The 26,760-nt window shown below is 42.1% G+C and overlaps 3 protein-coding genes and 1 long non-coding RNA gene across 8 annotated transcripts in view; 1 reads left to right on the top strand and 3 right to left on the bottom strand.

The window, feature by feature from the left end:
- arid4b (AT-rich interaction domain 4B) overlaps positions 1-4,385 on the bottom strand; it is a 30,791-nt gene extending 26,406 nt beyond the window's left edge. For 2 of the 3 annotated variants that reach the window (XM_037270912.1, XM_037270913.1), the window contains exons 1-2: positions 4,169-4,384; positions 2,327-2,375 (exon numbers count right to left, since the gene is read on the bottom strand). In XM_037270912.1, coding sequence (XP_037126807.1) covers positions 2,327-2,332 — 6 coding nt within the window. In that variant the 5' untranslated portion in view covers positions 2,333-2,375; positions 4,169-4,384. Of the gene's footprint in view, positions 1-2,326; positions 2,376-4,168 lie in introns of all 3 variants that reach the window. The other variant, XM_037270911.1, reaches the window with a different exon arrangement.
- A 291-nt stretch (positions 4,386-4,676) lies between these two features.
- Positions 4,677-10,113, top strand: ggps1 (geranylgeranyl diphosphate synthase 1). 2 transcript variants are annotated; one of them, XM_037270924.1, is made up of 4 exons: positions 4,677-5,035; positions 5,655-5,748; positions 6,129-6,199; positions 8,561-10,113. In XM_037270924.1, the coding sequence occupies exons 2-4, from the start codon at positions 5,676-5,678 to the stop codon at positions 9,356-9,358; spliced, it is 942 nt and encodes a 313-aa protein (XP_037126819.1). In that variant the 5' UTR covers positions 4,677-5,035; positions 5,655-5,675; the 3' UTR covers positions 9,359-10,113. The 2 variants fall into 2 exon arrangements, with proteins under 2 accessions (XP_037126819.1, XP_037126820.1); XM_037270925.1 differs by having other exon boundaries at positions 5,666-5,748.
- On the bottom strand, positions 9,973-13,374 carry LOC119134345. Its single transcript, XR_005100311.1, has 2 exons — positions 12,791-13,374; positions 9,973-10,836 (listed from the first exon to the last, which is right to left on the bottom strand). It is a non-coding gene; the product is annotated as an uncharacterized LOC119134345 (long non-coding RNA).
- A 1,322-nt stretch (positions 13,375-14,696) lies between these two features.
- b3galnt2 (beta-1,3-N-acetylgalactosaminyltransferase 2) lies at positions 14,697-24,833 on the bottom strand. 2 transcript variants are annotated; one of them, XM_037270920.1, is made up of 12 exons: positions 24,563-24,833; positions 24,060-24,186; positions 23,685-23,785; positions 19,525-19,724; positions 19,353-19,445; positions 19,182-19,292; positions 19,028-19,106; positions 18,434-18,617; positions 17,247-17,372; positions 17,000-17,159; positions 16,876-16,932; positions 14,697-16,026 (listed from the first exon to the last, which is right to left on the bottom strand). In XM_037270920.1, exons 1-12 carry the CDS (start codon positions 24,672-24,674, stop codon positions 15,889-15,891), a joined length of 1,488 nt encoding a protein of 495 aa, XP_037126815.1. In that variant the 5' UTR covers positions 24,675-24,833; the 3' UTR covers positions 14,697-15,888. The 2 variants fall into 2 exon arrangements, with proteins under 2 accessions (XP_037126815.1, XP_037126814.1); XM_037270919.1 differs by having other exon boundaries at positions 19,353-19,448.
- Positions 24,834-26,760: the final 1,927 nt, after the last annotated feature.

A 26,760-nucleotide genomic window follows, 5' to 3' on the forward strand; every position in this document is an offset into this window, starting at 1 on the left:
TATCACAACACACTGTTCAGATAATATAATCATTCTGTCTCAACTGCGACATCAAGGTTTTCAGGTTTGCCCATAACCTAACCGCTTGAATGAGTGTAGTGACAAAATAATCAGATTCTCACTCGTGATCTCTTCTGAAATGCATTCACATCTTCAAACACGGTAGATTGAATTGATGAAAACCACACACTAAATTTCTAAAAACAGTTTATGTCATACCATTTACTAAACAAGATACTACACACTATTGGAAAATTTGGTACAAACTAGAGGCGGGACGATTAATCCGATTAAACGATAACTGATTATCAAATTAATCTGTTGTTCTTTTTAATCGATGTCGAAAAGAACATACAGGAAAGGGGCTTTGAAATTGTCAATTAAAAAGAAAGGGGAATTATTCTCAAATGTTTGCGTCTGAAATTAGACAAAACCTTGCAGTTACAACCCAGTGTTATCCACAACATCACGTGAGACTTCAGAAATGCTCCAGAGACCTCGCAAGCTTCAAAACAATGCAACTCACTCAGCTGCTACAGTATTTGTCTTTTGTCTAAATGGTAGCGAGAAGGTGCGGAAATACCACAGGGAGATGCATTTACATTCCTGTGTTGTTTCAAGGGAGTAGAGCTGCTCAGATTAGTCAAATGAGGTTAAATCGTATAGCAACAACATTTGACCATTGAGTAACACAGACAAACACACAGTTATCTGATGTTTATACGTTTCAAGGAAGGGAGTTTTTTAATTAAGTTCTGAAAAGTAATTAAAGTGCTAGTTGTTGAGTATATTCTCATTTTCTGCTGACTATGAATTACACATCATGTTCAGATGATACATACAGGTATTAGCTGCAAAAATGTGCAGTGGAGCAGGCATTATAGTCTTGAATTCATCATGATGATAATAATAACAGTAATAATAATAATCAGGAATAGAGATACTCCAGGGAAAATGTGGGATTTTATTTGTGTGCCAAACTATGCATTTTTCCTCTGAATTGTGGCTTTCATTGCAACATGAACTGATGCTCAGGGTGGCTCTCGTGCATGAAATAATCACTTTCAGATATGTCAATGCTTGAGGTCTCCAGGGGCAGATCAAAGTTGAAGTACAATCCTCACACATCTTCCAATGAGGCAAATGTGTATTGTCTCCAAACAAAAATCACTAAGTACTGACTTGGCATGCATATCACACGACACACAGTCACGTTTGTGGATCTGTGCGGATAAATTATTTGTCTGTGTGTTGCATTAGAGCTCACCCAAAAAAAAAAAGAAATCAGGGTCACGCTCACATTTGAAGGTCAAAAAACATTGCAAAATTTGCTTCTTTAATACGTCTTGCAATGTACGCTACAATCACCTTGGACTTTGACTGTTTTCCTAAATCTCACAATGAGTACAATCTCGAGTAGGTGACATCGGTCCCAAAAGCAGTATCACGCAGAACAAAAACATGCATTCCTTCAACCAATGGTATTTTTTATTTACAATGATACGACACTCTCACACTTTGCCAGTGCACGAGCTCAACAAATGTGAAACCCCAACTCATGGGCACGTAAAGGCTTGTAAAATCCAATTATTTTACCGTGAAGTGAGCAGTGTCACATTTAAAAGTATAAAATCTCCCGTGTCTGTACTTTCAGTATCTATGTGGATGACAGAGCAGATCTTGTTTGAACGTTTTATATTACACTGGTGGCTAATCTGACTTAAATCTGTGACAAAGTTATTCAAAAAATATGAAATGCTTGGGCTACATTAGTGACATGACATTTAACACCTTTCATTAAAGATGACGTTCCAGGAGTGCTGTATTTCTAGCAGCCTTGTTATGCTCATACTGAGAATTAACATTGTTAAAATGTAATTTAGTAACTGACAGTTCAGTTCATTTGAGACTTTGAAAACCAGTACCGGTATATCACATTTCAAGTCCCGCTGCAGACAAAAGAAAATTCCAGCTAGATAATTCTATTCTTTGAGCAAGACACCAAAACAACCATCAAGCACTGCTCATCACTCTGATATTTGTCCTTATGTGTGTGCACGTGTGGTCCTCTCGACACAAATATACAGCAAAATCAATTAAATGGTGCCTATTCCATCTGACTTTGGTTGAGAGGAGGGGGACACCATGAATTGGTTCCCAGCCGATTAATCAGAAGGCACAGGTCCTAACAACAAAGGGTGACTTTGAAATTTGCAATGTAACAACTCGAGTGCACAACGCAAAAAAAAAAGGCTGACAATACAGCCACAGATATCAAACGGCATTCAAGTGTCAGAAACATGCAGAAAAAGTGAGAAGAGCCTACCTTCATCTCTCTACGAGTCCTTTACGTGACCAGTGTAGCGAATCCGAGGCTGAAAGAGATTATAAACGATGGTAGGCAGGTCAACTTCAGCTTGTTTTATGATGACATCATTCCTCTTGCTTGGCAAAAACCTGGGCAGCATGAAAACATCCCAACACCTTCGTGCACGTTTGCGGTTGCACTCGGTTCGGTTTCGAATACAGAAATGGGGGCGACGGGTGGGGTGTGCGGTCGGTAGAGACCGGACCCCCCCTTTCCTTCCCCAACAATACTGTGTATCGTTGTTGCATTGTAAGCCGTGGCAAGCTGATCACTCTCATACCGAGCTTCCTAAAGCCGTTTATGTAATGCCCTGTGTATGAGCGTGTTATAGTCCGTCAGTTTGCCTTGTGTTAGCGAAGGGCAAACGTAACCTATCGCTGTGCACAAAATTCAACGAAAGTGTAGTACGGTACTGTAGTTTGAGTCAGGCAAACATACACATACTCTATTTTGCTCTCCTTTCTCACACACACACACACACACTCACGCACACACACACGGTGGGGGCAGCGTGCAGTCTGCCTGCACCGCACCGACTCGCAACACTAGAGCAGCGGATGACGCCATTTCGGTGGCTGACAGTCGGAAACAAGCACAGCGCTTCATTAGGACGTGTCCGCAAGCAGCGCATCCAATCTACCCGCACGACCCAAAAGCCATGACACAACAAGATGAAGAATGGTGCTTTTAAATGCAAACTGCTCCGTGGTAGTTCCCGTTTCCTTTCTCCGCCGACTCGGGGAGAGTGGATTTGCCCGATCGCGAAAATAGAGCCGTAATAACACCCGCTCGTCACCGAGACGAACATTTACAGACGTGTCATGTGAGAAAGAGACGCTAAAGGCGTCAAGTTGGTCAAAGTGCGAGCGGCCAGGCGTCCAATTAAAAAGTCACTTTCGCGGAATGTGCTCTTTTTAGTAGCGACATGTCTGCACACTACTCGCCGCTGACAAAGGAACCAGCCTGGCAAACGGTTCGCAACAAGGTCAGCCTCGTGGCGACTTGACATAGTAGTAGTAACGCTAATAACATTCATGTCGTATTGTTCGAAGAGGAGCCGAGGTCCGCCGTGTTTATCCGACGGACGCCGAGGACACGCAGTCATCCGCCCCAGACTAGCGGCTCCGAGTGCCCGATTCAAGTGAGTGAGTGACCGGCCAGCACGCAAAACCAATAAGCCTCGAATGTCTCTGAAGAACGTCGAGCCCGTTACGTCCAAATAAAACCAAGGACGTCGAAAGAGGAAAAATCCCAAAGGGGAAACGCATCACTATGCATCTATGAGCACGGCTGCTGGAGCGGAGGAGTTTCGTTTTTCTTCAAATACAAGGTGGCCCATTCTGTCCCGACCGACTACGTAAGAACTGGTGAAGCGCTTAATACACTACAGCTGACAGTTCGCCACGAAGGGGGGAAAAGCCGTTTAATCACTGCATCGACGCCAAGCTTCGCCCACAGTGTTGTCGTGTAAAATCACTTTGACGCCTGTGCTCGACGACAAGGATTCCTCCGCTCAACAACATAAACGCTGGTGCTCCCCCCCAGCAGCCTTGGAACTATTCAACCCCGGAGGAGCCGTCTCACTTGCCATAAGGTTGTTGTTTACCGCATAACTTTGCGATCGAGCTGGCCCGAGTTGTTTTTCGCTAGTGGATTCATTCATTCCCTTCTAGATTATGCAAAGACACATCGCATCACCAAGGAACAAGTTAGCGAACAGGCAGTCAAAAAGAAGGGCAGCGAGCGAATGAAAGATATTCGAAATAGAGATGGCTTTTTGTCGAACAACAGCAGTCTTACCTGCGCTGCCAAGTTGAAAATCACGTCCGTTTTTCGACGAAAGTGTGCTAGTAATCCAAAGGAACATTTAAGTGGTGACTCGGGGAGGTTTCACCGCTCGTCGTCGGCCCCAGGTTGATGTTGAACACGGGTGGATAAAGTCGTTTTCGCAGAGCGCTGCTGTTTGCCTTGTTGAGAAGCTTCTCCAGCCTGCCTCTTTCCTCAGACTCCCACCACCCTCCCCCGACTTCTGAGCATGATTGACGGGCGTGTTGATCACGCCCTGTCATTTCTGCGCAATCCAATTGGATGATAACGCCATCGGAAACGCCTTACTTCGCAACGATTGGTTTATAATGGGAAAAAAAACACCCATGGCAATCCATACGAAATAAACGTACCTACTGGTTACTTGACACAACAAGAAAAATACGGAAAAACTACAACTCCCAGGTTTATGATCATCTATAGGTGCGTTTGTTTTACGGTATCGTGTGTCCCGATTGGACGATCTTTTTTCCTTGGTGTCAAATACAGGCTTGGATGTTGCTATCGGGCAATGTTGTTGTATGCATACAACACACACATTGAGCTCGACACGCATATAAGCGTAGCTTCAGCAGACTTTATATTCCTAGTTCCGGCATTAGCATTGCGTAATAGCTTGTGAGTTGGCTCGTGTCGTGGATGCAATACTAAACTGATATCACTTCGTGATCTTGGCAATTCTGTCGTCTGTGCTATTCGACCAAATTATTACTATTTAAACTAGGTAGAAATGTGGGCTGGTAGCGATCGTTTGTGTTAGCATGCTAACACAAGTCAACTAGCCGTGTGGCTAACGGAAACGACCGGTCAGTCACCATTCTGGTATCGGAGACAACCAAGGTAGGTAGAGATGAAGACAATTCGGCAACACTTTGTGTATTTAGAATTACAATCGTGATAGGACGTTGCTCACCGCGACTCTTAACAGGCTAAGCCGTAGGAAATTAATATGATTTGAATTTATTCTAGTCTGTCTTGATGGAACTTCTGACTTCACAGACGTTTTCATCTTAAAAAAAAATATTTAATCCAATCTGTCTTTCTCGAAATAATCATTACATATGGAAAAAAAAAATACTGCTGGATTTCCACAAATATTTTTATTTTGTGTTATACTAAGGCGGCGGCCTTTGAGTTATTTCTATTTTATTTTTCCTATCCTAATAAATATTTTGAGGCCTAAAATCAGCTACGTCTATTTCATGCACTTGAACTGAAATGTTTTTCTTTTTCTTGCTGCTGTGACCAATTAGTATCTATTCATTGCATTTTCCCACATATTATTCTATTTACCAACATTTCTTTTGAAATACTGCTTGTATAAGAACATCTGCTGTGTAATTACACTTTAAAGGATCCAATACGCTGGGTGCTCAAACTAGACTAGATTAATGCACATTCCAATTTTCTTTTTACCCCATTTTAATGAAAATCTTTCCCATTTTCTTCTCACAACGAGACTTCAAATAGTTTTGAAGTGATGGACGGTGAGCCAGAAGTTGCCTCAGAGCGAATTCTCCTGGAGCCATACAAATACTTGTTACAACTGCCAGGTGAGTGACCTGTTCAACTTAACAAACATCACTGTTTGTTGGAAGTTGGAACTTTTATAATTCATACAGTGAGCACTGGAACATGAAGTCCAGTAAGAGAAAGTCTCTATAAAATGATATTATGCCTTCTAACATTGATTTTTCAGGGGACCTGCTGCTACCGCCTACCAGTTAATCTTATTTTTAAGTACTCCACACTTGCAATTATAATGACTAGGCTACTGTGCAACACGTACTAATCAATAGAATTCAACATCAGCCCCATATTGCGAGATTGTATTCATTTGTTTGGTTTTTGTCCTGGTTTCTTAGTCAACTTGTGATTTAGCATCACATGAAATAGATTGAAATAATCAAACGCTGTTTTTTTATTTCCTCAGGAAAACAAGTGCGGACAAAACTTGCTCAAGCGTTCAACCACTGGCTCAATGTTCCAGAGGACAAACTCCAGGTGAGCAACTGAAACGAAATATTCCCCAATCAACAAAATGTTTGAAATAGCCACAAGACAGCATGGTACACATTAAATGAACTTGCAGCAAAATAAAACCAGTTGATTGGGTCAAGTTTGCTGTTCCTAAATTTTCTGTATGTCAATTTCCCTTCCGTCCAATTGGGGGTGCTACGTGCCTTGCACTTGAGCTGTTGTATTGTTTCCAATTGGAGAACTTGCCTTACATTTACACTCGCTAGTGCCTCCCAGATCAAACACAATCAATTATGGGATGCTGGTCAACCTCTGCTTTTGACTGCTCTCCTTTTTATTACCAGTATTGACTTGTCCTCGTCGCCATGTTGCACCAAGAAGCAGAGACGGAGACACAAGTATAATTTAGCAATAATTTCCAAATGGAGTCCTCTTTGTATGCATACCTTTCTCAGCAATTTTGGTCAAATTTCAAATCGGATATTAGAGGTTCCTATTTACATTCCGGTCACATGATAACATTATGAAACAGAAAGGCCGCATCCCACAAGGCATTTTACACATCATGTGTGCCTACGTGTTCCACGTCATACTTGTTTTCGGTTTGCACGCCACGTGACCGCCGTAGCTTCATATTGTTAACAAATCTGACTTTAGTCTTCTGCCACAAGCCTTCTAATTCCAATTGTGGTGAATTATGGCACAGCACGCCCCCGCCCCTCTTTGCGCGGCGCTCGGTAAACTCCCGCTGAACCCATCGCGCGGACTGAGAGCACTCCTCTCGGCATCATTAGCTCTCTGCTGCCAAGAAGGCGCCGCCATGGAAACCAGTGTGCCTTCAAATGGATGGATGAATGGAGTGACACTGGTGTCCTGTGTCGTTCGTTTGAACATCGACAGTACAGAATGTGAGATGCGTGTCATGTTGAGATTTAGCCGTTCTACTGTTGCCCTTGTTCTGTTCTCTTGGGCAATGAAGAACGACTAGCATCACAATATTCTGTATTTGCAGCACTCAACATATGAATGCATTCCCAACAGATTTGTTGTTCAATAACAAAAAAGTGGACCGCTTGACTGGATTCAGATTGTACTGCAATTGGGGCAGAAAAGGACCACACAACTCGTTTTATCTATCTTAACCCATTTGACTGGCCAGTTGTACATTCATGGCCTACATGCGTACAAATTACGGTCACGCCGCCACTATAGGAATAGAACTGCGTAATAACTAAGGACCTTATGTACTGCATTTGCACTTTGAATGACTCAGTCAGTGGCGCGAGGCATCATCCGTTCCATCCACTGGCTTGTCTGGTGCAACGCTTCTTGTGCAGCCTCCCGAAATGACAAAATGGCAGCCTGCTCACAAGTGACTGGCCTTCAGTATATTGGCAGTCTGACTGAACATATTCCATGGCAGTTCTTGGAGCCGTTATGGATGGAAATTTTGGATTTGCCTTGGCGGTTGTGATTTCTGTTACTTTGAGTCGTGAAGCCAATGTCACTTGTCTAATGGGAGGGAACAGACTGTCACTCAAAGAATAGTGTTAAGTCGCAATTCGTGTTCACGCTCAGTTTTAAGTAGGGAAGTGCCTCTCAAACTGTGATGTGCAAAATAAACTAAAACATTTCATTTAAATACACAAAACCAAATGTTTAGTTTTGATCCCATTAAAAGCTCAGACATTAGGTTGAAACATTACAAGAATATTTTGGGGCACATATGGTAGTTAAGTTTAATTGCCATTACAATGTTGTATTATATAGCTAAGGGGTCCCTTGGCCCAAAATGTTTGAGAACCCCAGTTCAAGAGCGTACAGTAACGCTAAGTGGCTCTCTAAGGTTTCAGGGTCAGTTAAAGGTTGTGTTAGGCAGCCTTGGCCATCTGTCTGACCCACTGAGCCTCTCTTTGTGCAAACAGCTCTCACTCCCACCAGCCTTCGAATCTAATCTCAAGGCCAGTTTTTGACTTACTGCTTTGTTTCTTGTATCCTCCTTCAAGGGGTTTCATTTCAGTCATTCAACATCAGTGTAGACATTTCCAGAGGAAAAAAAGTACTCTGATTTGGATTTAATAGATTACAAATGGAAACATTGTTTTTGTAATGCGAGAAAGTAAATTTAGCTTAGGTAGATACAACTTGTGCATATAAATTATCATAATGTTGTAAATTTTCCCAAAATTATGACTGATCATGAGGAAAACTATTTTGTATGTGTAGAAGTTCAACCACATCACATCATTTGACTGTCTTGTCTTGGGAGAGAGCATGCAAACATGGCGCTCTCTGCTGTTAACAAGATGTAGTGCATCAACAATTTTCCTCTACACACCAAGTCCCACCGTGTATTAAGAGGTCACTTACTTGTACGCAATTCAGGTGATCATCGAAGTGACGGAGATGTTGCACAATGCCAGCTTGCTCATAGACGACATCGAGGACAACTCCAATTTACGGCGAGGCTTTCCCGTGGCCCACAGCATCTACGGCGTTCCTTCGGTCATCAACTCTGCCAACTATGTGTACTTCCTGGGTTTGGAGAAGGTGTTGACGCTGGACAACCCCGAGGCTGTGCGCGTGTTCACCCGGCAGCTGCTGGAGCTGCACCGCGGCCAGGGCCTGGACATCCACTGGAGGGACACGTACACCTGTCCCACGGAACAGGAGTACCGCAACATGGTGCTTCAGAAAACCGGTGGCCTCTTTGGCCTGGCCGTGGGCCTGATGCAGCTGTTCTCCGATTGGAAGCAGGACTTGAAGCCCCTCCTGGACACACTGGGCCTCTTTTTTCAGATCCGGGACGACTACGCCAACCTGCGCTCGTGCGAGTATAGTGAGAACAAGAGTTTTTGCGAGGACCTGACAGAAGGCAAGTTCTCTTTCCCCACCATTCACGCCATCTGGTCACGTCCAGAGAGCACCCAGGTGCAGAACATCCTCAGGCAGCGCACAGACAACATGGACATCAAGCGCTACTGCGTGGACTACCTCGAGAAGGTGGGCTCGTTCGCGTACACTCGTCAGACTCTGCGGGAGCTAGAGGCCGAGTCTTACCATCTGATCAGGGGTCTCGGGGGGAATCCTCAGCTGGAAAGCTTGGTAGAACACCTCAGCCACATGCATCGAGAGACTGAAACGGAGTCGAATGCTGAGCAGCACATCAAGCAAAACCGCTGACCTCCTCCACCAACTCCTTGTCACTCACTGCGCTGACATGCTGCACGCCTTGCATTTAAGAAAATATTCAAGTTATCACAAAACTGTAAGAACACTAGACCAATGCATCAAGATGGAAACAAATCCAGCCTGCGTCCTGCCTTTTGTCCTTGCTGTGTTGGAATCATGTTACAATGCACTCCTTGTATTCTTTTAAACTGTACCACACTTGAATCTTGCTGGAAGCAAAAACAACCAGTGATCTGGAAAGGGGCTCTGTAGGAAATTGTCACGTTTGCTTCTTAAGTGTGAAATACTAGTCCAGACTGGCTTAGGTTTCTTTGTGTACTGCACAGACCTTTAATTTCCTACCATGGCCATGTACGCTATCATTGTGTGAATGAGGTGACATTTTAAAAGCCCGTTGAGAACCTTGAAGTTAGAAAGGTGCTATAATGAATGGAGCTCCATTTGCTTTTTTTAACACTGAGTGTTTTGCTCAAGTCCATCTTTAAAGCATGTGGCTGTTCGGAGTGCTTAAGAGACACGTGGCTCTTGTTCATCAAGCCACCAACTGCTCAAAGCGAACTTCAAATTGTCTGCTTTGTATGCAACGTAATGCTATTCCATTTTGATTTTTTTTTTTTTGTGCATGGTCAATTTTACTCTGTGTTTATCCATTGCACTTAAGTGCACGTTCAGCATCGCAAATTTTTATCATGTCCACAGAATTATTGTACACTTATGTGTAGCAATTAAAGATTCTTCAAGGATGTGTCAAGTTTTGCGATTTTGCGGGTTTTGTTGTCCTCGGGGTCATTTCAGTTTTCCAATGAGTAGAGGAATAGCGCCATCTGTCGAACAACCACTTCAAGACTGCACATATTTTGTGCACAATTTAAGATGAAATATTCCTTAAATGCTGTTTAAATCAATGTGCTTTATAGCCTCCAGCTCACCCGCGACCCTTCTGAGCATGTGTTACAGAAAATAGATGGGTCGGCATTTTTCTGTTCTTCATTCACGCCGGTTCACAAGCTACCAAGACTGCAAGAATGTAAAGATGAACTTGTCAGCACTACACAATCATAAACATGCTCCTGCGGTGGTTTTCTTTTTCTTCCATTTTTGCCCAAAAGTTGCCAAATCTGAAAACCTTGAGTGCATGGTTGCTATGAACACAGCTGCTGTTTTGTCTGAACTCATCCAACCCATGCGTGTTTGTTTCATTTCTTATTAAAGCTGACACACTCTTCAGTGGTGAGCTCTCTGTGTTTGCCCACATTAATTGTCAAAAGACTGTGTCCCCCCCCCCCCTTTTTTTTTTTAAGAAAGAAGAAGAAAAAGAATTTCTTTGCCCTGAGCAAGTATGACAAAATGTTAATACCTGTGATGCAGCAGCAGAAGAGCTGACTTGAGTCTGTCACAATCACTCATCAAAACCCTGCACAAATCACATTTATTCTTTCATGGATGCAGAGATTGATTTTCTCCACTGCCTAGAGTGACAGATAAAGCATGCTGGCGTTTGTGAGCGGACCAGTAAACCCATCAACCCCGCCCACCCCTTGCAAGATTTGGTTTATTTATCATCAGCTTCTGCTTGAAGGACACGGATGGAGATTTCATAAATATTCTAATGGCAACAACAGGAAAGAGACATCTAACATTCGTCAACTACTGGAACACCCCTTGAAATGACGACTAGGCGAGCCCGCACATATTAAATTCCACAGATTTGTGGCTGCTGAACCATGACTAGTATGTGGGAGTCCGCTGTATTCATTTTCCTTCTTATGTTATTCACACTTATTCTAGCGATGCAAAATACAGTATATGCTGTTTGATCTGAGACTCGTGTGTTGAGGTTTGGGTGAGATTAAGAAGACTTCCATGTTGGGACCTGTGACGGCGTTTGGGAATGTATGGGGGTCATATTTGACATGTCAGTAAATATCCAAAACTGTTGAGCAGTTTTAACTTTCCCAAATCCAAGCTGATGTTCATGAAAGTTTTGCACTTTGCTTTCAAGGAGCACAAAGGAAATTTGAAAGTATTTTTACGCCTAAATCAGACAATTTGTGCAGACCTTTCCTAAAACTAGTTAGATAATATTTTTATACATTTGATGAATTAATCTGTTATTTTATTGAAAATATTACAAATATTAGAAGCAGATACAAATATGACATTTAGTGTATATGATATCTATATGGTTATTAAAGATTAAAGATTAAAGTCCCAATGATCGTCACACACACACCTGGGTGTGGTGAAATTTGTCCTCTGCATTTAACCCATCCCCGTGTGATTTTAATCCATCCCCTGGGGGAGAGGGGAGCAGTGAGCAGCAGCGGTGCCGCGCTCGGGAATCAGTTGGTGATCTAACCCCCCAATTCCAACCCTTAATGCTGAGTGCCAAGCAGGGAGGCAATGGGTCCCATTTTTATAGTCTTTGGTATGACCCGGCCGGGGTTTGAACCCACAACCTTCCAGTCTCAGGGCGGACACTCTACCACTAGGCCACTGAGCTGAATTATATAATTCATTAATCATAATCAGTCTTAAATACTACAATTAAAGGTGAGGATGAATTTTATTGTTAAAATTATTTTTCTAAGAAAACTTCTAGTACAAATTATAACTTGGGATTTTGTTAAGAGTTCTACGAATGACCTCAACCGTGTGTCAGTTTCACGAATCATAAGTTGCCCGTGAGAGAAAAAAAACATTCCCTGCCACTATTCAAGTGTATAATTTACGAATAAATGACATTCTAAAATCATCCTCCAGTATTCCACGGGTGACTGCAACACGTTCAACTAAACAGAATGAACTGATCACTGATCGTAATGACATCAAGGCATGTACAAGTGTAAGTGAATGCATCAATAGGCATAAGAGTCACTTGGGAAACAGGTGCAAGGTTTGATAACGTACTATGACACAAGTTAACAACACTCCAGTGCACTTGATGTATAGACATTAAACAGCCTGCTTAATATTCATACCATTGCACCCAGAGTAAAATGTGCTTGCGCATATTTTTACCAGTTGTTTGCAAAGCCTCCCGTCTGCCTCATCGCATCCCATTTGGGCTAAAAAGGAATAATTAAGTATTCACTGTTTTCAGTCTTCATTTATCATATGGGAAAAGTGTTTGGGAACGAGTGCAGACAGATGAGCTCATTTGTGATCCTCTTACGTGTCTGTCACTCACTGAAACACAACGCTGTCATAGAAGCTCTGCCATATGACTGCAGTACGAGTCGAGTGGGCTTACGTGATTTATTCTCGACAAGCGATGAAGTCTTTATGAAATATTTTGTGTGACCTAATGCACTGCGTCACGCACGATACAAGTGTGAAGTGCAGCTATTTGAAGACAGCATGGAGAGGAGACGCTTATCTTCTGAGTAGGAATGAAAGTTGGGATTGTGTGTCTAATATTACCTCCTCATTCCTGTGAGTCATAAACAGTCAGCAAGGCTGCTTTTGGTTGCTGGGTGTCATGAATAAATGATTTCCTCCTCCTCCTGGAGAGCCCCACACAAGGATGGATGAGGGTGATTGACAGCAGTGTGGAATGTTCTGCATGAGTACAAAAGTTGTTCAAATAGTGATGCAAATGGAGGATAATCAAAACCTTTTCGAATTATTCATCAGGGTTGGAACAGGAAAAGTATCAGAAGTGCAGTCCATCGAACAACAAATAACCAATTATCAAATTAATTGCTATTTTTGGGGGATATTATTTACCAATAGTATGGAGTATCCACAAAGTCTCTTTACAATATAAAAAAAATGACACACATTTTGATCACATTGCATTTCAATAATTCAGGTTCTATGTTGATGAAACTAATGAGAAAAATGCATTTAAAAAGGATAAAATGTTTTGGTAATTCAGTCATTTCAAAACACAATGCTTCTTAGTGTCATATAACCTAATTTTGTCAATTTTGAAGCTATACACAATCCACGTGTAAAGTTTTTGTTCATATGCTGCAGTTTGACCATTTTGTCTTTGATACAAAGTGAAATGTCACATACTCAGACTAAAATAGAAACCATCCATCAATCCTTTTAGATACTGTTTGTCCTCATAAGGGTTGTGGGTGAACTGGAGCCTATTCTACTTGACTTTGGGTGAGAGGCGCAATTTGTGTACCATCTGCAGCTATACTGCTTGTCCTGTTTAGGGATGAGGGGAGCTGGAGCCTATCCCATCTGAATTGGAGCAAAAGGCAGACTATAGCCTTGAATGGTTGCCAGTCAATTACAGGATCCACATCGAGACATTCATTCCCAAGGTTTCGGAGTGAGAATTGAACCAACGCTGCCAGCCACGAAGTTGCCAGATGACCCTTGAGCATTTATGGTTCTCATATTCAGTATTAACATGAACCCATATTACTTTTCTTGGAGCAGTCTTTTGGCTCTCATGTTTAAATCAATTGGCTTCACAGCCAAGTTGATTCTCCCATTATTGATCTCTGTGAGAACAAAAGAGAATTGGATGAGGTTCCCCTTGGTAGAATTCAAAGCATAACACAGTGAAGCAGCTTTCATGCTTGCACGCAAATGAAATAAGCTGCCGACAGATGTGAAGTCAGCCCCGAGTGTAAATGTTTTTTTAAATCCAGGTTAAAAATTAAGCTATATTCTCAGTGCCAATAATTAAAGTCTTTCAAAGCATGTTTTTTAAACGTCCTCCAAAATATTGTGCATGACGCGTGTTATATACGTACCTATAAAATTATAAATTGTAAAGTGTGCCTTTCCTTACCTTTGACACGCAATTCCACATAATCTAACCCCTTTCCTCTGGAGTCTCTACTTCACCTGTAAATGAGTCAGTTCATCACACAGTAAACAACACTGTGAATGTAACACTATTTAAAAAAATCTATTCATGAGATGGAAGGCACAACTAAAAAGGGCAAATTAGCCTTGTGAATAAACACATTAGTGTAGCGCGTGGGTGGACGCATTAAAAGAGTGTTGATAATTTAAACCTTTTACATCAGTGTTCACTGGTGTTTAGGGTAAATTAAATAAGTTCATCTCCTGAAGAAGCACTCAAGCACAAATGAGAGCTTTCATCTGCATGTTATTCCCTCGTTTCTCGCTCACTTCACCAAGAAGACAACAAAATGATGATGGAGGGAGGGGGAGTCAAGTGTTTCCTTGTCTGGGCAGGCGACTAGAACGCATGCAGATGGGACTTTGCTATCTTGACTATGAAAGGAGGCTGCATCTCAAGGGAGAAGCGTTTGTTTAAATGTCAGCCTAATTGCAGGAGCGGATTTGTAGGGCAACATCAAAAAAACAAAAAGACATTTAATCTAAAAGCAGATAAATGTTGAGGAGCGTGTTTAATATTTATGATAATTGTATGAAGCCAAAACATTAGTTTATACAAACTAAGCTCAAAAGTCAAAAATGATATTCACATTCCAGGTCCATATGTATTTGAACAATGACAGAGATTTTTTATTTTGCCACCACTGTGACATTTGACCACTTGCTCGAAAGTGATTGGATTTGCCATTGGAGAGCATTAGACATTTTTGCTTTGAAAACAACCTTGCATTACTTTTACAGTACAAGTGGCTCATTAGCAATATGCCTAACTTATGTAATCTATTGATGCCGTACATTCTTACCGTAATAACAACTTGGAGAAAAAAAAAAAAAGAAAATAACAATGATATTCAAATCGTGTGCCTTTTACTTACTGAAGACAAAAGTGTAGGCAACAGGACCAACAAACAAGGAACAAGTGGAGGTGAGCCCTGAAAATAGATCTGCATAAAATAGCTGCTATTCAAAATGCCTTGTTTTCGTGAAACCTTTTAAAGCCGAAATTCTACACTCCAATCACATTTTTATTCAAATCTGTGGAGGTGCAAACTCAGTGCCACTGTGGAAATAGATTTGAACCAAATGGTTGCCCCAAAATATTCCACGTGCTCATGATGTCTCAAGAAAACAACCGGCACTCTGCTGCAGAGTGATTTTCTATTCCTTTTTTCGATATAAAAAAATGGACTTCAGAATCTAAATGGTACACCTGCTGCTTCACAGTTGTTGAGCTGGAAGGCAAATGAAAGGATACCAAGTAAACGTGGAGCCAACAAAAATATAAATGTGCATCTCGGTCCAAAGTACGCAAGAAACATTTTCATTTCTTTGATGGTTTTTTTATGTCCTGCAAAGGAGTCAAGTTCCAAAAGTATGGGTCGCAAACTTTACATTGATTTGTCCACGTAGAATCTATGCTGCTATTACAAATACAATAAGGCAACGTCACTCACTACCTTGTACAATGACAACTGGGTGGCACGACAGTCATGGCAGCGAAAAAGCAAAGAAAAGCCATCGTTTCTTTTTTGTGCCAAGTATCAGAAATGATCGTTCATAAAAACACTCAATGGAAATACAGTGTTTACTTTTAGACAACTAAATGACAAATTGAGGTATGAAGTAAGCGCAGAAGCCTACGTGTCACAAGTACGCAGTTTTGCACGTGGAGTGTGAGCCAAACCTTACTGTCCCCAAGGACAACCACACGGGTCACCACACGTCCTCTTCCTGTCCCAAAGGACACGAAGCTCCTGTGCCGTGTGCTGCGGGGACGACAGCATGTCCAGGTAGCATTCTTTTTCACAGAGCCAGCTGGGATCCTGGCCAGGAGAGGAGCCGTGTTAGTTTACATGGCAAATGGCCAACTGTTTATTTTTGCACGCTGCAAACAAACCTCCATGTTTTGGAGATTAAACAAAACAATGACAGGCTATGATGGTATTCAAGCATACGGTGTTTAGGTGGGAAACATCAGCACTTGTTTCAACATCTGAATGACATTACCTCCGCAGAGGATGGCGTGTTTTCAAAAAAAGTGTTATCCAAAGACTAAAAAAACTCAAAAACATTTGATACCAAACTTTGTGGTTGACATGTTTGTGTACTTCCATACTTGATTTGGGATAGGGAATTTGTCCATGTTTTCCACCATTTCTGCATGAATAATGCATGAAACTAGATGCGGACGATAGTGTAGAAGAAGGTGAACAATTTTGTGCAGCTCCAAAATTGGATTGTTGTCTGTGCTCTACTGAGTGGAATTCGAGTAATGACATCACCCATAAACGTAATATTTAACTCAGGTGCACCCAAATGCCAACAAATCCAATTTGCTTACATTTTGTGCACAACGAGATAATGATAATTACATTCTGGACATGATTCTGAATATATTTGGGAAATGGGAATTTGATTTGATTCTAAAAATGCCTTCATCTTCTCTGTCCATAAACCCTTGTTCAGAGCACGGATGCAAAGTGTATTTCTATTATCGACACGCGTTACTGTCCAGTGTACAATAAACAAAAAATATATCAAAAAAAGTGTCTGCTCTAAAAACGCATGGTGAGAATATGACTGAGCAAGCTGGTTTTACACACAGCACAAAGTTTTGGTAGTCCAACAGAACCCTTCAGTAGCTTCCAATTTATATTATTGCAGCTATTTACCTGATACTTCTGAGGTCCAACAGCTGCCATCCATATGCCCATGCTCACATCTTCTCCCTGTGGTGACACATTCATTAGCTCACAACATGGCTTCCAGCAAGGTGCTTGGTCCTCAAAGGCCTACCTGGTAGGCCTTTAGACTCTCTGCATTACTGGCGAGCCACTGCACCAGGTCACGTGACACCACATAGCCCGATCCGCACGCAAAGGCCGGGTAGGCGGGACTGGCGTACTCGAGCTCTTGCCACTTTCCAATGCGATCCACCGCCCAGCTCTGTCTGAAACTGGGTCAAGCACAAAATCGCACATTCACCCATCAATGATCTTTGGTGATCTGGGTACAAACAGCACGCTGCCTGGTCTGTACTTACTTTCCCCACCAGAAATGGCTGCGTTTGAGACCCTTGCGCTCAATCTTCATTAATACCGAGTCCACATCGATGTAACAATCATCATCAGTCTTCAGGAGCAGACTGAAGTCAATGTTGCCCACAGACCTGTCAAATTGGGAATTTGTATATTTACATAGTGGAATAAAAAACAACTTTGCAAGCAGCTGCTTTAAACATTAGGTTAGAGCACAAAATGTGCCTTGCCAACACTGACATTTGCAAATGTGATGGTATCGAAGAAAAAGATAAGACTCAAAAGACTTACAGTCACAGATAATGTCTTTTAGTGCCACAGTAGGGAAATTTGAGACGATGATTCAGGACGCACAAGGGGAAACTGGAACTAATATTCAGAACTACATCCTTCTGAAGGTCTCATGGTAGAGCGTGACATTAAGTTTGAAAACCTCGGTCGATGCCCCGAAGAAAAAATTGTGCACACAAACTCTGAAGGAGCAACCTGTTAGCATATTGCACGAGACCTTAGCAAACCTTGAGAGAGGATTCAACCACAAAAGTAAGCTAGTAACAGTAGTAAAATTAAGACCATTCATCTATTCGTTTTTGACAATGCTTGTGCTCATTAGAATTGTAAGTGAGTCGGACCCTGTCCCAGCTGTCACACTCACAATCACATTTATGGACAATTTTGAGTATTCCATTTCAGTGGAGCACAGCGCCACATAGACCGTATTGGAAAATGAAGAATAAAAACTGTGCAGTGAGATATAAAAAGTCTTCATTTGTGAAAGGTTGTCCCAAAATGTGTGCCAATTGGAGCCACATGTAAGAAAATACAATGCTGGTTAAAACGTCCCAATTGAGAGGAAAACAGGAGTGACATGATGTAATTGGTGCATCTGCTTTGTGACAGATGCAGTGATATTCATGTATTTGTAGAAAAGGTTATTTTCTTTATCAAATGAATAGCCCACCAATCCCTTGACAAGCTGCACAGTTCGTTCTTTGATTGATTAGGCCTCAATGCGGGAGTGTTTAGCGTATGTCTGGATAATTGATGACACACAGTCGCACTGATTGCAAGTATGGCTCTGACAGCGGGACACTTGTGAGGCAATGACACACATTCATTTTAGATGGCTGATTTCCTTGGAGGGCCGGGGCAATTTGGAAACGGAGAGCCGAGTCATTAGAACTTGCCGTACCATTTGTAGAACTGAAGCAGTTTGGAAGGCACGCTCCTGTAGGTGTCCACCACATCTACAAACACCATGTCGCCGTGCCTTAGGCTTTCTTGCTTCAAGGCGGCGTCCTCCTGTCTCAGCCCTGCGGCGTGGCGCTCCATCCTGGCTGGACGACCCCGCAGGTGCTCAGACAGACTGCTCCTGTCTGACACACAGTAGGTGGAGACGGCTTGGGTCGTAGAGTTCAGAAAAAGTCCGGAGAACATTTCACATCGCGTCACTGCTTGTAAAACATTGCAAAGTTAATGCCTGCTGGAGGAAAAGTACACGAGGAAAAAAATATATCAAACTATAAGGTGAAGTGTTTGTTTTTTCTGTAACATGCAAGGTATTATTAACTGCAAATCTAAACTATTCTCCCGCAAAGAGGCTAGAATCGGTTTTGGAGCTAAACTCAAAACTAATGAGTCGCAGAAGTGTGACATCAATAATAGAGCACAATGAGACGAGAGGTCTGCGAGAAGGTAGGAGCCCCGAGGCTGAACCAAACAGCATCTCCTCACCTGCCAAAGAAAACAAGGCTTTGAAATGTTTACACTGGGAATTGGGACCAACCGTAAATGGTAAAGGTGAATCCTCCGGCCAGGCCAGGAAATCCAAGAGCACTTCTGTGGGGCAGTATTCCTTCTGCAATCTGTGGATTTAAAAACAAGAAGCGCAAAATCTGTTCACTCTGTAAGCCTCAACCCTACCTGCCTGTTTTGCTTACCGAGGAGAACTTGAGTACGCCTCCTCCATCATTGAGCTGCACGCAGGATGAGTTGACTGTGGTCAGTGCGTCTGAGTCGGAACTCTCCCATACTAGCGTCCCCTCAAAACCCTGGATAATAAACACAATTTGTTTCCTCAGGCCTGTGTTGCTAAAATTTTAATATCCTACCTTGGGCAAGATGAACTTCTCCACCGGTTTATACCATATTCCGCTTACAAGGGTGCCTGTGCTGATGCCACTGAAGCGAGCCGTTACTATCGCCTCCTGTGAACAGACAGACTTGCTCATTAGGAGGCGCTTTTCAACTGGAGGTTGTAAATTCAGCAACAAAAGTAGCGACCTCCTGATCCAGCTGCAGAAGCTTTACGGTCACATTGCTCTTCAATTCAGGGTGGGCGCTTCGGGAAAACACCCCCAGCCGGGTGATCACCACCGGGTGGAGCACCTTAAAATCCAGGGCAACAGCGGACACGTCAGAGGGGACGAGCACCGTGGGGTCCGGCACCATCACGATTTCTCTCTCGGCATCCTGTCCCGCCTCTGAGTCAGAGAACAAAAAAAAAACACTACGTGAGCATTATAACAATGCCAACATGCTGAACTCCTTTATTGCTCAGTTTTTTTTTTTTTTTTAAAGGAAATACCAAGTGACAGCAGAAGACAGAGGGCCTCCGGTAAAGTGATTTCACTGTGAAAAATTCGGACTTAAACTGCACGCGGGTGGAGTTAATGCTGAATTGTAAAAGAGTCGCATTGATATACCGGAGATCAATTAAAAGATTGAGCCTATTAATGGTGAGCAGGCTATTGTTAGGTCGAGCTGAGCAGATCTAGTTAAGTGCTGAAGTAAAATATATATTGTGTGCGTGCGTGTGTGTGCACGTACAATGACAGGATGGATTCTCTTTTTGTTAGCATCATCCTTGCCACTACTTGATCAAAATATCACAGGTGGATCATTTCTCATATTGACAAAAGCCACATTGAAAAGAAGAAAATAGTGAGATGACATAAAAATGTCGCAAACTACAAAAAAGAAGTCATAATGTTCAAGAATATCTTTTTTTTTGCAGATAAAAAGTCAACTTAACAAGTGATAGTCAAAATTACCACACAAAAGTCTGCAACCAGCAGTTTTTTTGGAGCAGTACCAGCCATTTATCCATTTGCTAATAACATTAATATATGCTGAACACATTTATTGACGATGACGAAACAAACTCTAAAAACAGAGGAATTTCTGTCTTTAGTTCTTTCCCAGGGTCAGACAAGCACGTACATTATCACCAATTGTTCCATTGTTTGTCAAACTTAATCCAAAGAATGTCTACTGTTGCAACTTTCTTTTTGCAATATATTTTAATTTTATGACTGAAGTAGCTTTTTGTCTTTTCAGAATGGCGCTATCCGAGTACAAGGAATGAAATGGTTATCTAAAAAAGGCACAAGCGCTGTCAAGGACATAATAACATACAGAGCAAACATAAAAGTGCAGTTTGAAAATATAGAAATCAGCACTAGATTGTGCAGCCAGAGAAAACTAGGGCCAGAAAAGTCAACAGCACAATGTTATATACAAACACTTAGAGCTCACAACGCTAAAAACAGAATTGGAGTAGTGTAGTTGGTGAACTTCCAGTTTTCAAATTGATGATGATTTTAAAGTCATAGGAACGAACAGAGGTTTTAGAAACTAATATTGGCCTCAACAGTTTGCGACTTAGATTGAAAATTCTTTCAGAGACTGATACACAATGATGGAGTGACGTGGTGCAGTGTTGAGAATCTGCACAAAGGAAGCAGACCTTGGCTAGAAAGATGCTCAGCAGATATTGCACTTTGGTACTCAGTCCAGAAAAGAATCTTTTAAATCCTTCTTTGTGCCACATCCACTGCGGACACAAAACGACATCAGATATTCACATTTTAATTGAAACAGAGTAAGAGTATTCTGATCTAGAGGAACGCCAGTTCTTGGGAGTCGTTTTCAAGAAAAGCCACGGGTGGCCAGATAAAGAACGCAATTACTGAAGAGCTTTTTGACATTGCGAGTTGACAGATAGGACCCGTGGCAATAACCAGAAAGAAACTTTTATGACTGTTATTGAGAAGGCAATTTACAGTTATCAAAACTAGCTGCAAAAGACACAAACAGTGTGATGGGATCCATAATTGCTCTTGCAGCAATGTGTCAAGATGACTTTTTCCGAATTTCGCTTTGAGAGACCAGAGCAGAAAATGATTGCAGAGTTCTTCAGTGTCCCACTGAGTGACGCAAGGAACAATATACCTCCATCCATGCATCTTTTTTTTTTATTTATTCGCAGGGAGAGTTGATGCCTTTCCCAGCTAACATTTGGAAGGAGATAGCCTGGACTGTACAAAAAAGACAAAAATGTCTTGCTGCTAAATTATTAGTCTGGTCATTTATTTGTGTTCTCATGTCTTGAGTTTGTACTTGAATGAACCATTCTGAAATATTCATTCAGACTGATACGTTAAAACAACATTAGTTGTTTATTTTTTGGGGGTAATTTTTTTTTTCTGGGCCAGTGTAACTTTACCTGACAGCAGTAGGCGGTGGCGGCAGTGAGGAGCGTGACCTTTCCAATCTCACAGCAGGCATATAATTTGGATAAGTGTGTTTGGGGTGTACCAATTATTTTGGCCAGCCTGTTTTGATGTACGGTAGAGTGTTTTTTTGGGTGGTGAGGGGGTTGTACCAGACTAAAAGGTTGAAGGGGGGGGGAATGAATTTAATAACTGGCCTCAAACCAGGGTTGTCCTTGTTGATATTAAAATCCTTGAGTTGCCTCAGTGGGTCCTGGAAACATGAAAATTTGGTGGGCCTTTTGTGGATAGCCCTTACAGTGTTACCTCAAATTTTAAATGTGCCAAATGTGGTACATTTTGCAAAAGAAACATATTTTTAGAAAAGAAAAAAAAAAAACAATCACAATAAACATCAGCCACACTTAAGCTACTTCAGCAAATCTCCCGAGACCTGAACACGACCTGAACAGGCGAGTTCATAAGGAGTGTTCAGATTGTCTTTTCTTGATTAAACCCAGTGACCATTTTTATATTTGTATATATGTATGTTCAATTCCAATTTTCTAAACTGAAAATATTTTAAGCATCATAGAATGTAAACTGAATTCATTCATTTGAAACTCAAACGATGGCGGCACTTTAGCATGAAGTGACTGCAGTTGCCCTCAGCTCGTCAGCAGCATTGGGTTTGGTGTTTCAAAGCGTTCTCCTACCTGGCAACAGGCTAGAAACTCTCACTGGGGTTCCAGTCTGGTGTGTTTTTTAGCCAATCAATCACAGTAATGTTATGGTACTTTTACCTCGCTTTTGGCGGTTCTGACAGTAAGTGCGGGTGCCACGTTGACACGTATCATATCGGCATCCTCCAAAAAGCTTGACGCTTAAGGTGCTCTAAAATGTCACCCGTTGATTATGGACTTCGGAACCAACACCTGGAGATGATATGGCGCGCCAACTATCACTGACAGAGAAATCTCCTTGGATTGTATTCCATGCTACTCTTTCTCTACAATCTGGGTCCTTGATTCCCACATGGCATGCAAAATTTACTTTCACCTGAAAATAGAACTTTGGACCACTGAGCCATAGTCCAGTTCTTGCTCTCCTTAGACCGGGCGTCACGCTCCTCACATCAGCTCTGTTTCGAGAGTGACTTGATTCGGACTGTGTATTAAATAATGAACAAATTTAATTTGCAGGCTATCTGAATGTTTGGGCTCTACAAACGTCACCTTGATCCAAAGTGGTTGGGGAAAAAAAACATTCTCACTGCCGTCTCAAGCAGATCTGCTAATTATACAAACAAAATCCTTGTGATTAATGCACCACAGACATCTTCAATCAGTTTTTATTAGTCTGCTTACGGATATTACGTTAAATATTGAGCTGGATTTACAAACCTAGCAAAGCCCTTTCCTCTTGCACCTCCGAGCATCAAAGCATAGAATCGAATGGCACTTAGAGATATTAACACGACTGGGGAAAAAGGCCTGGACAAATGAGACGTCACCGCCATGACCCATAAGGCCGACGAAGCCTATTCTGATGAGCCGTAATTATGTTTTCGTGAAGCCAAGTGGCGGTGTGCCTGACAGAAGCTGAAAGACATAAACAATTACCTTCCAACCGATGCTGAGCCTGTTCAATTATTTCACAAGACGTCTTCTAGTACTTTACAATGTACGTCACAAACGCCTAAGCGGCGACATTGACGGCAGATTTCATTCTTTGACCATGGCTATGGAGAGAAAAAATAAAGTGTCCTTGAGCTGCAAGCGAGGCGGAATAAAAGATGTTTTACCTCTATTCAGAACGAGCATTCATTTGCTTCTTTCGACTCGAGTCACCCCTCAGTAGTGACAGTTGGATGTGAAAGCAAGAGAATTCTCCTTGAACACCTGTACATTTAAAGCTACGCATTTGTGTGACATGCAGTATTTCTGTTACCTGGCTCAGTGATGTTGAGTAGGGAGCAGGAGTAAGGATCTTCTCGGTCCTCCTCTGGGATGGCACATCCATGTTTGCCCACAATAAACTTCACCCCCACTCTGAAAACAAGGACATACAATTGTTTTGCAAAAGCTTGCCTAGCAGTCCACTTCTAGTTACCATGGTAACTAAGGGGTTTGCTAGAAAGGGTCATCATGCTGCATCTGTGATCTTGGCTTCAGAGGGTGACGGATGCGGACAGTATTGCCCGAAGGGCAGGTAAAGAAAATAAGTTTGGTTATTTGTCACCAGCTGCTGCAGGCTTTGTTTTAACTTCAGCAATCTGTCCTGGGAGAGAATAAAAACACAAGTTGGAGCTGGAACCTTGCTGACCTGTGCTTGAAGTGAGGGTGTTGGAGCAAGTAGCCCAGCCAGGTGTCCCTTATGGCTTGTCGCAGTGTGTAATGCTGTCTGGCTGATAAAACTCCCACCAGAACTTCATAGGACGGTACCACTCCATCTGCATTGGATACAAAACATCCAGCATGACAACCGTGCCTACAGAAAAAAAACTCAGATATGTCAGTCAGAATTGTATTTGGACTGCGAATTTGAAATACTGTAATAATTTGACATGAAGCGACCGAATGAGAGATGCTGAGTTCGCATTCATCACCTAGAAACGCCCCAACATTGCTCAGCTGTCACATTTTTGTGACTTAAAACACGCACTAAGCTTATGTACAGTATACTACACAAGCGTAAACCCGAATTTCCCTTATTAGCGACACAAACACCAACAATAACCGACGAAGCGAAGTTAGCCAAGCGTGCGTCTGCGTCCAAAAAGTTGCCGGAGAGAGGAGGTGAAGCCCCGCCGTCAAACGTCAAAGTACCCGAGAGTGTGTCGTCGTCTTCCAGCGGCGTGGGGCACCGTTGTTGAGCCAACCAAAAGTGCACCAGTACAGCGAGAGCACAGGGCAGAAGAACCAGCGCTAGCCTCCGCATGGACGGAACGCTTCATTTACCCGAAGTAACGTCGAGCAGAAGCGGAGTGCAGGTTTTTCCCGAGCGGTGCTGTTCGCACTGAGGACCGTTCGGAATGGGAGCTTCATTTGAGTACCGCGGATCTGTCTCGGAATACTTCTCAGCACCGCCTCATGTCCGCCTCTGATGCTGCGAGAGCTCCACCAATGGGGGCGAGGAGCTTTGCCGAGGTGCATTGTGGAACTTGAAGTTCACAATGAAGCTGATGCATGCTAGCGAATTAAATATACAAAAAATGTGGATAATGAAATGATTAATTATTATAGTAGTCATGATGAAATTGTTAATTTCATTATTACTATTATTTAAACTAGAAGATTCAAACAACGCAACAGCTAGGAATGGCTCATATGATGTGAACGGACTAAAAAAAAGTGACCTTAGATAACACAACTTCTTAAAGGATGGGCACAGAGTGCTGCACATAAATCATTTCAACAGAAAATATTGTGCGTGGCCGGGAAATATTTGAAACAAATGTCTCCTGACGCTGCGGTCTTGGAGAGGAGGCGACTCCCACCACGAACGACTGCTTCCACGCTTGCATGATCTTCATTCACTCGATTTGAGGTGCTAATGTTATTTTCAAGACCACAGCACTCGTGTAAAGGGAAACGCAGACGGGGAGCTTGTCTTATCTGATCTCAGGATGTAGAAATGGCGAAGTTGAAAAACACCCTGGAGGAAGCTTATATGATTAATCTTATCAGAAATCATTGCCACTTCATGGAATTTCAATATACTTTGAGGGCTTGCGGCATCATTCGGATAATAATGAGCTGGCACCAATTTTAAGTGTGATAATGGACTACCCTGGGGATGATTACGTCCCTGTGCATCCAGATTCATAAATACAAAAATACAGTGATTTACAATTTTCTCCGCAGCATATTTTTGCATAGAAAAGTTTATTCCGTCTGCATTCAACGCTCTTTGACGTCTGCTAGTCAAGTGAGTTAGAGCAGTGTTTCCCAACCAGTGTGCCGTGAGAGATGTTCAGCTGTGCCGTGGGAAATTGTAGTGTAAGGGGCGGGGGAAGAGAGTTAGGGTTCCAAAGTAGGGTTTAAAGCTAGGGTTAGGGGCCTTATGTATTTACACATAAATACTTGCATTTGATGGCATATGCATACGCAGCGAGGGTCCAATTCTAAAAGTGTACCTAATAACAGGCCACTTTATTAGGGAAATATCATGGTCAAAGGTCACAGGTGTCAAGCTCTAGTCTTCGGGGCCGTGGGGGGGTGGACGATTCGTTGAACGATTCGTTTGAACGAATCTTTTGAATGAACTGATTCTAAAGATTCAGTTCACTTAAAAGAACTGGAATGCACATCACTAGTTGCTGTGTGCTTTTACTCACAGTGACACTATGAGGGCTGTGGTGCGTTTTTGGTCCGATGGAAATCGGAGTATGTAGTTCAACGGGAGAACCTGGATTGTTCATTTTTCACCAACGTAAAATACACAGTCAAGTCGAGACACCTCGACTGTGACAGCCACTCAGCCGCTGTCAGAACAGCAGAGCGTCTTTAAAAGTGACTTTGTTCTTAATGTCGCAATATTTTATAGAGCTAGTCTAAAACAGTAAACAAAGCCATATTGATTCTTTTGGATTTTGATCACAATCACTTTCAATAGTTTATTCCTTACACTGTCTAAAACCTTTTTTCAAAAACTGTCACTCATTTACAAAAGAAATACAATTTAAAGAATATTTAGTATTTATTTTTATTCAATTATTCGACTCTCCATACATATATAGGAATAGAACTTTACGTCTTTTGTTGTAATATAACAGATTTTAATATAGATGCTGGTGTAACACTTAACAGATTTTTGTTGGTGGTGTGCCTCGAGATTTTTTCCAATGAAAATGTGTGCCGTGAATGAAAAAAGGTTGGGCAACACTGAGTAAAGGTCTCACTTTTGACTCTTTGTATTTAATGAATAGTTCCAAGTTACATGTATGAAAAACAATTTTTCTTCCCAACGTTTAGATTGAGTCATATCTCATACGATTCAGGACCCTTGGTTCCCTTTTTTTCCT

Source organism: Syngnathus acus, chromosome 15, assembly GCF_901709675.1.
Source record: "Syngnathus acus chromosome 15, fSynAcu1.2, whole genome shotgun sequence".
Taxonomy (NCBI): Eukaryota; Metazoa; Chordata; class Actinopteri; order Syngnathiformes; family Syngnathidae; genus Syngnathus; species Syngnathus acus.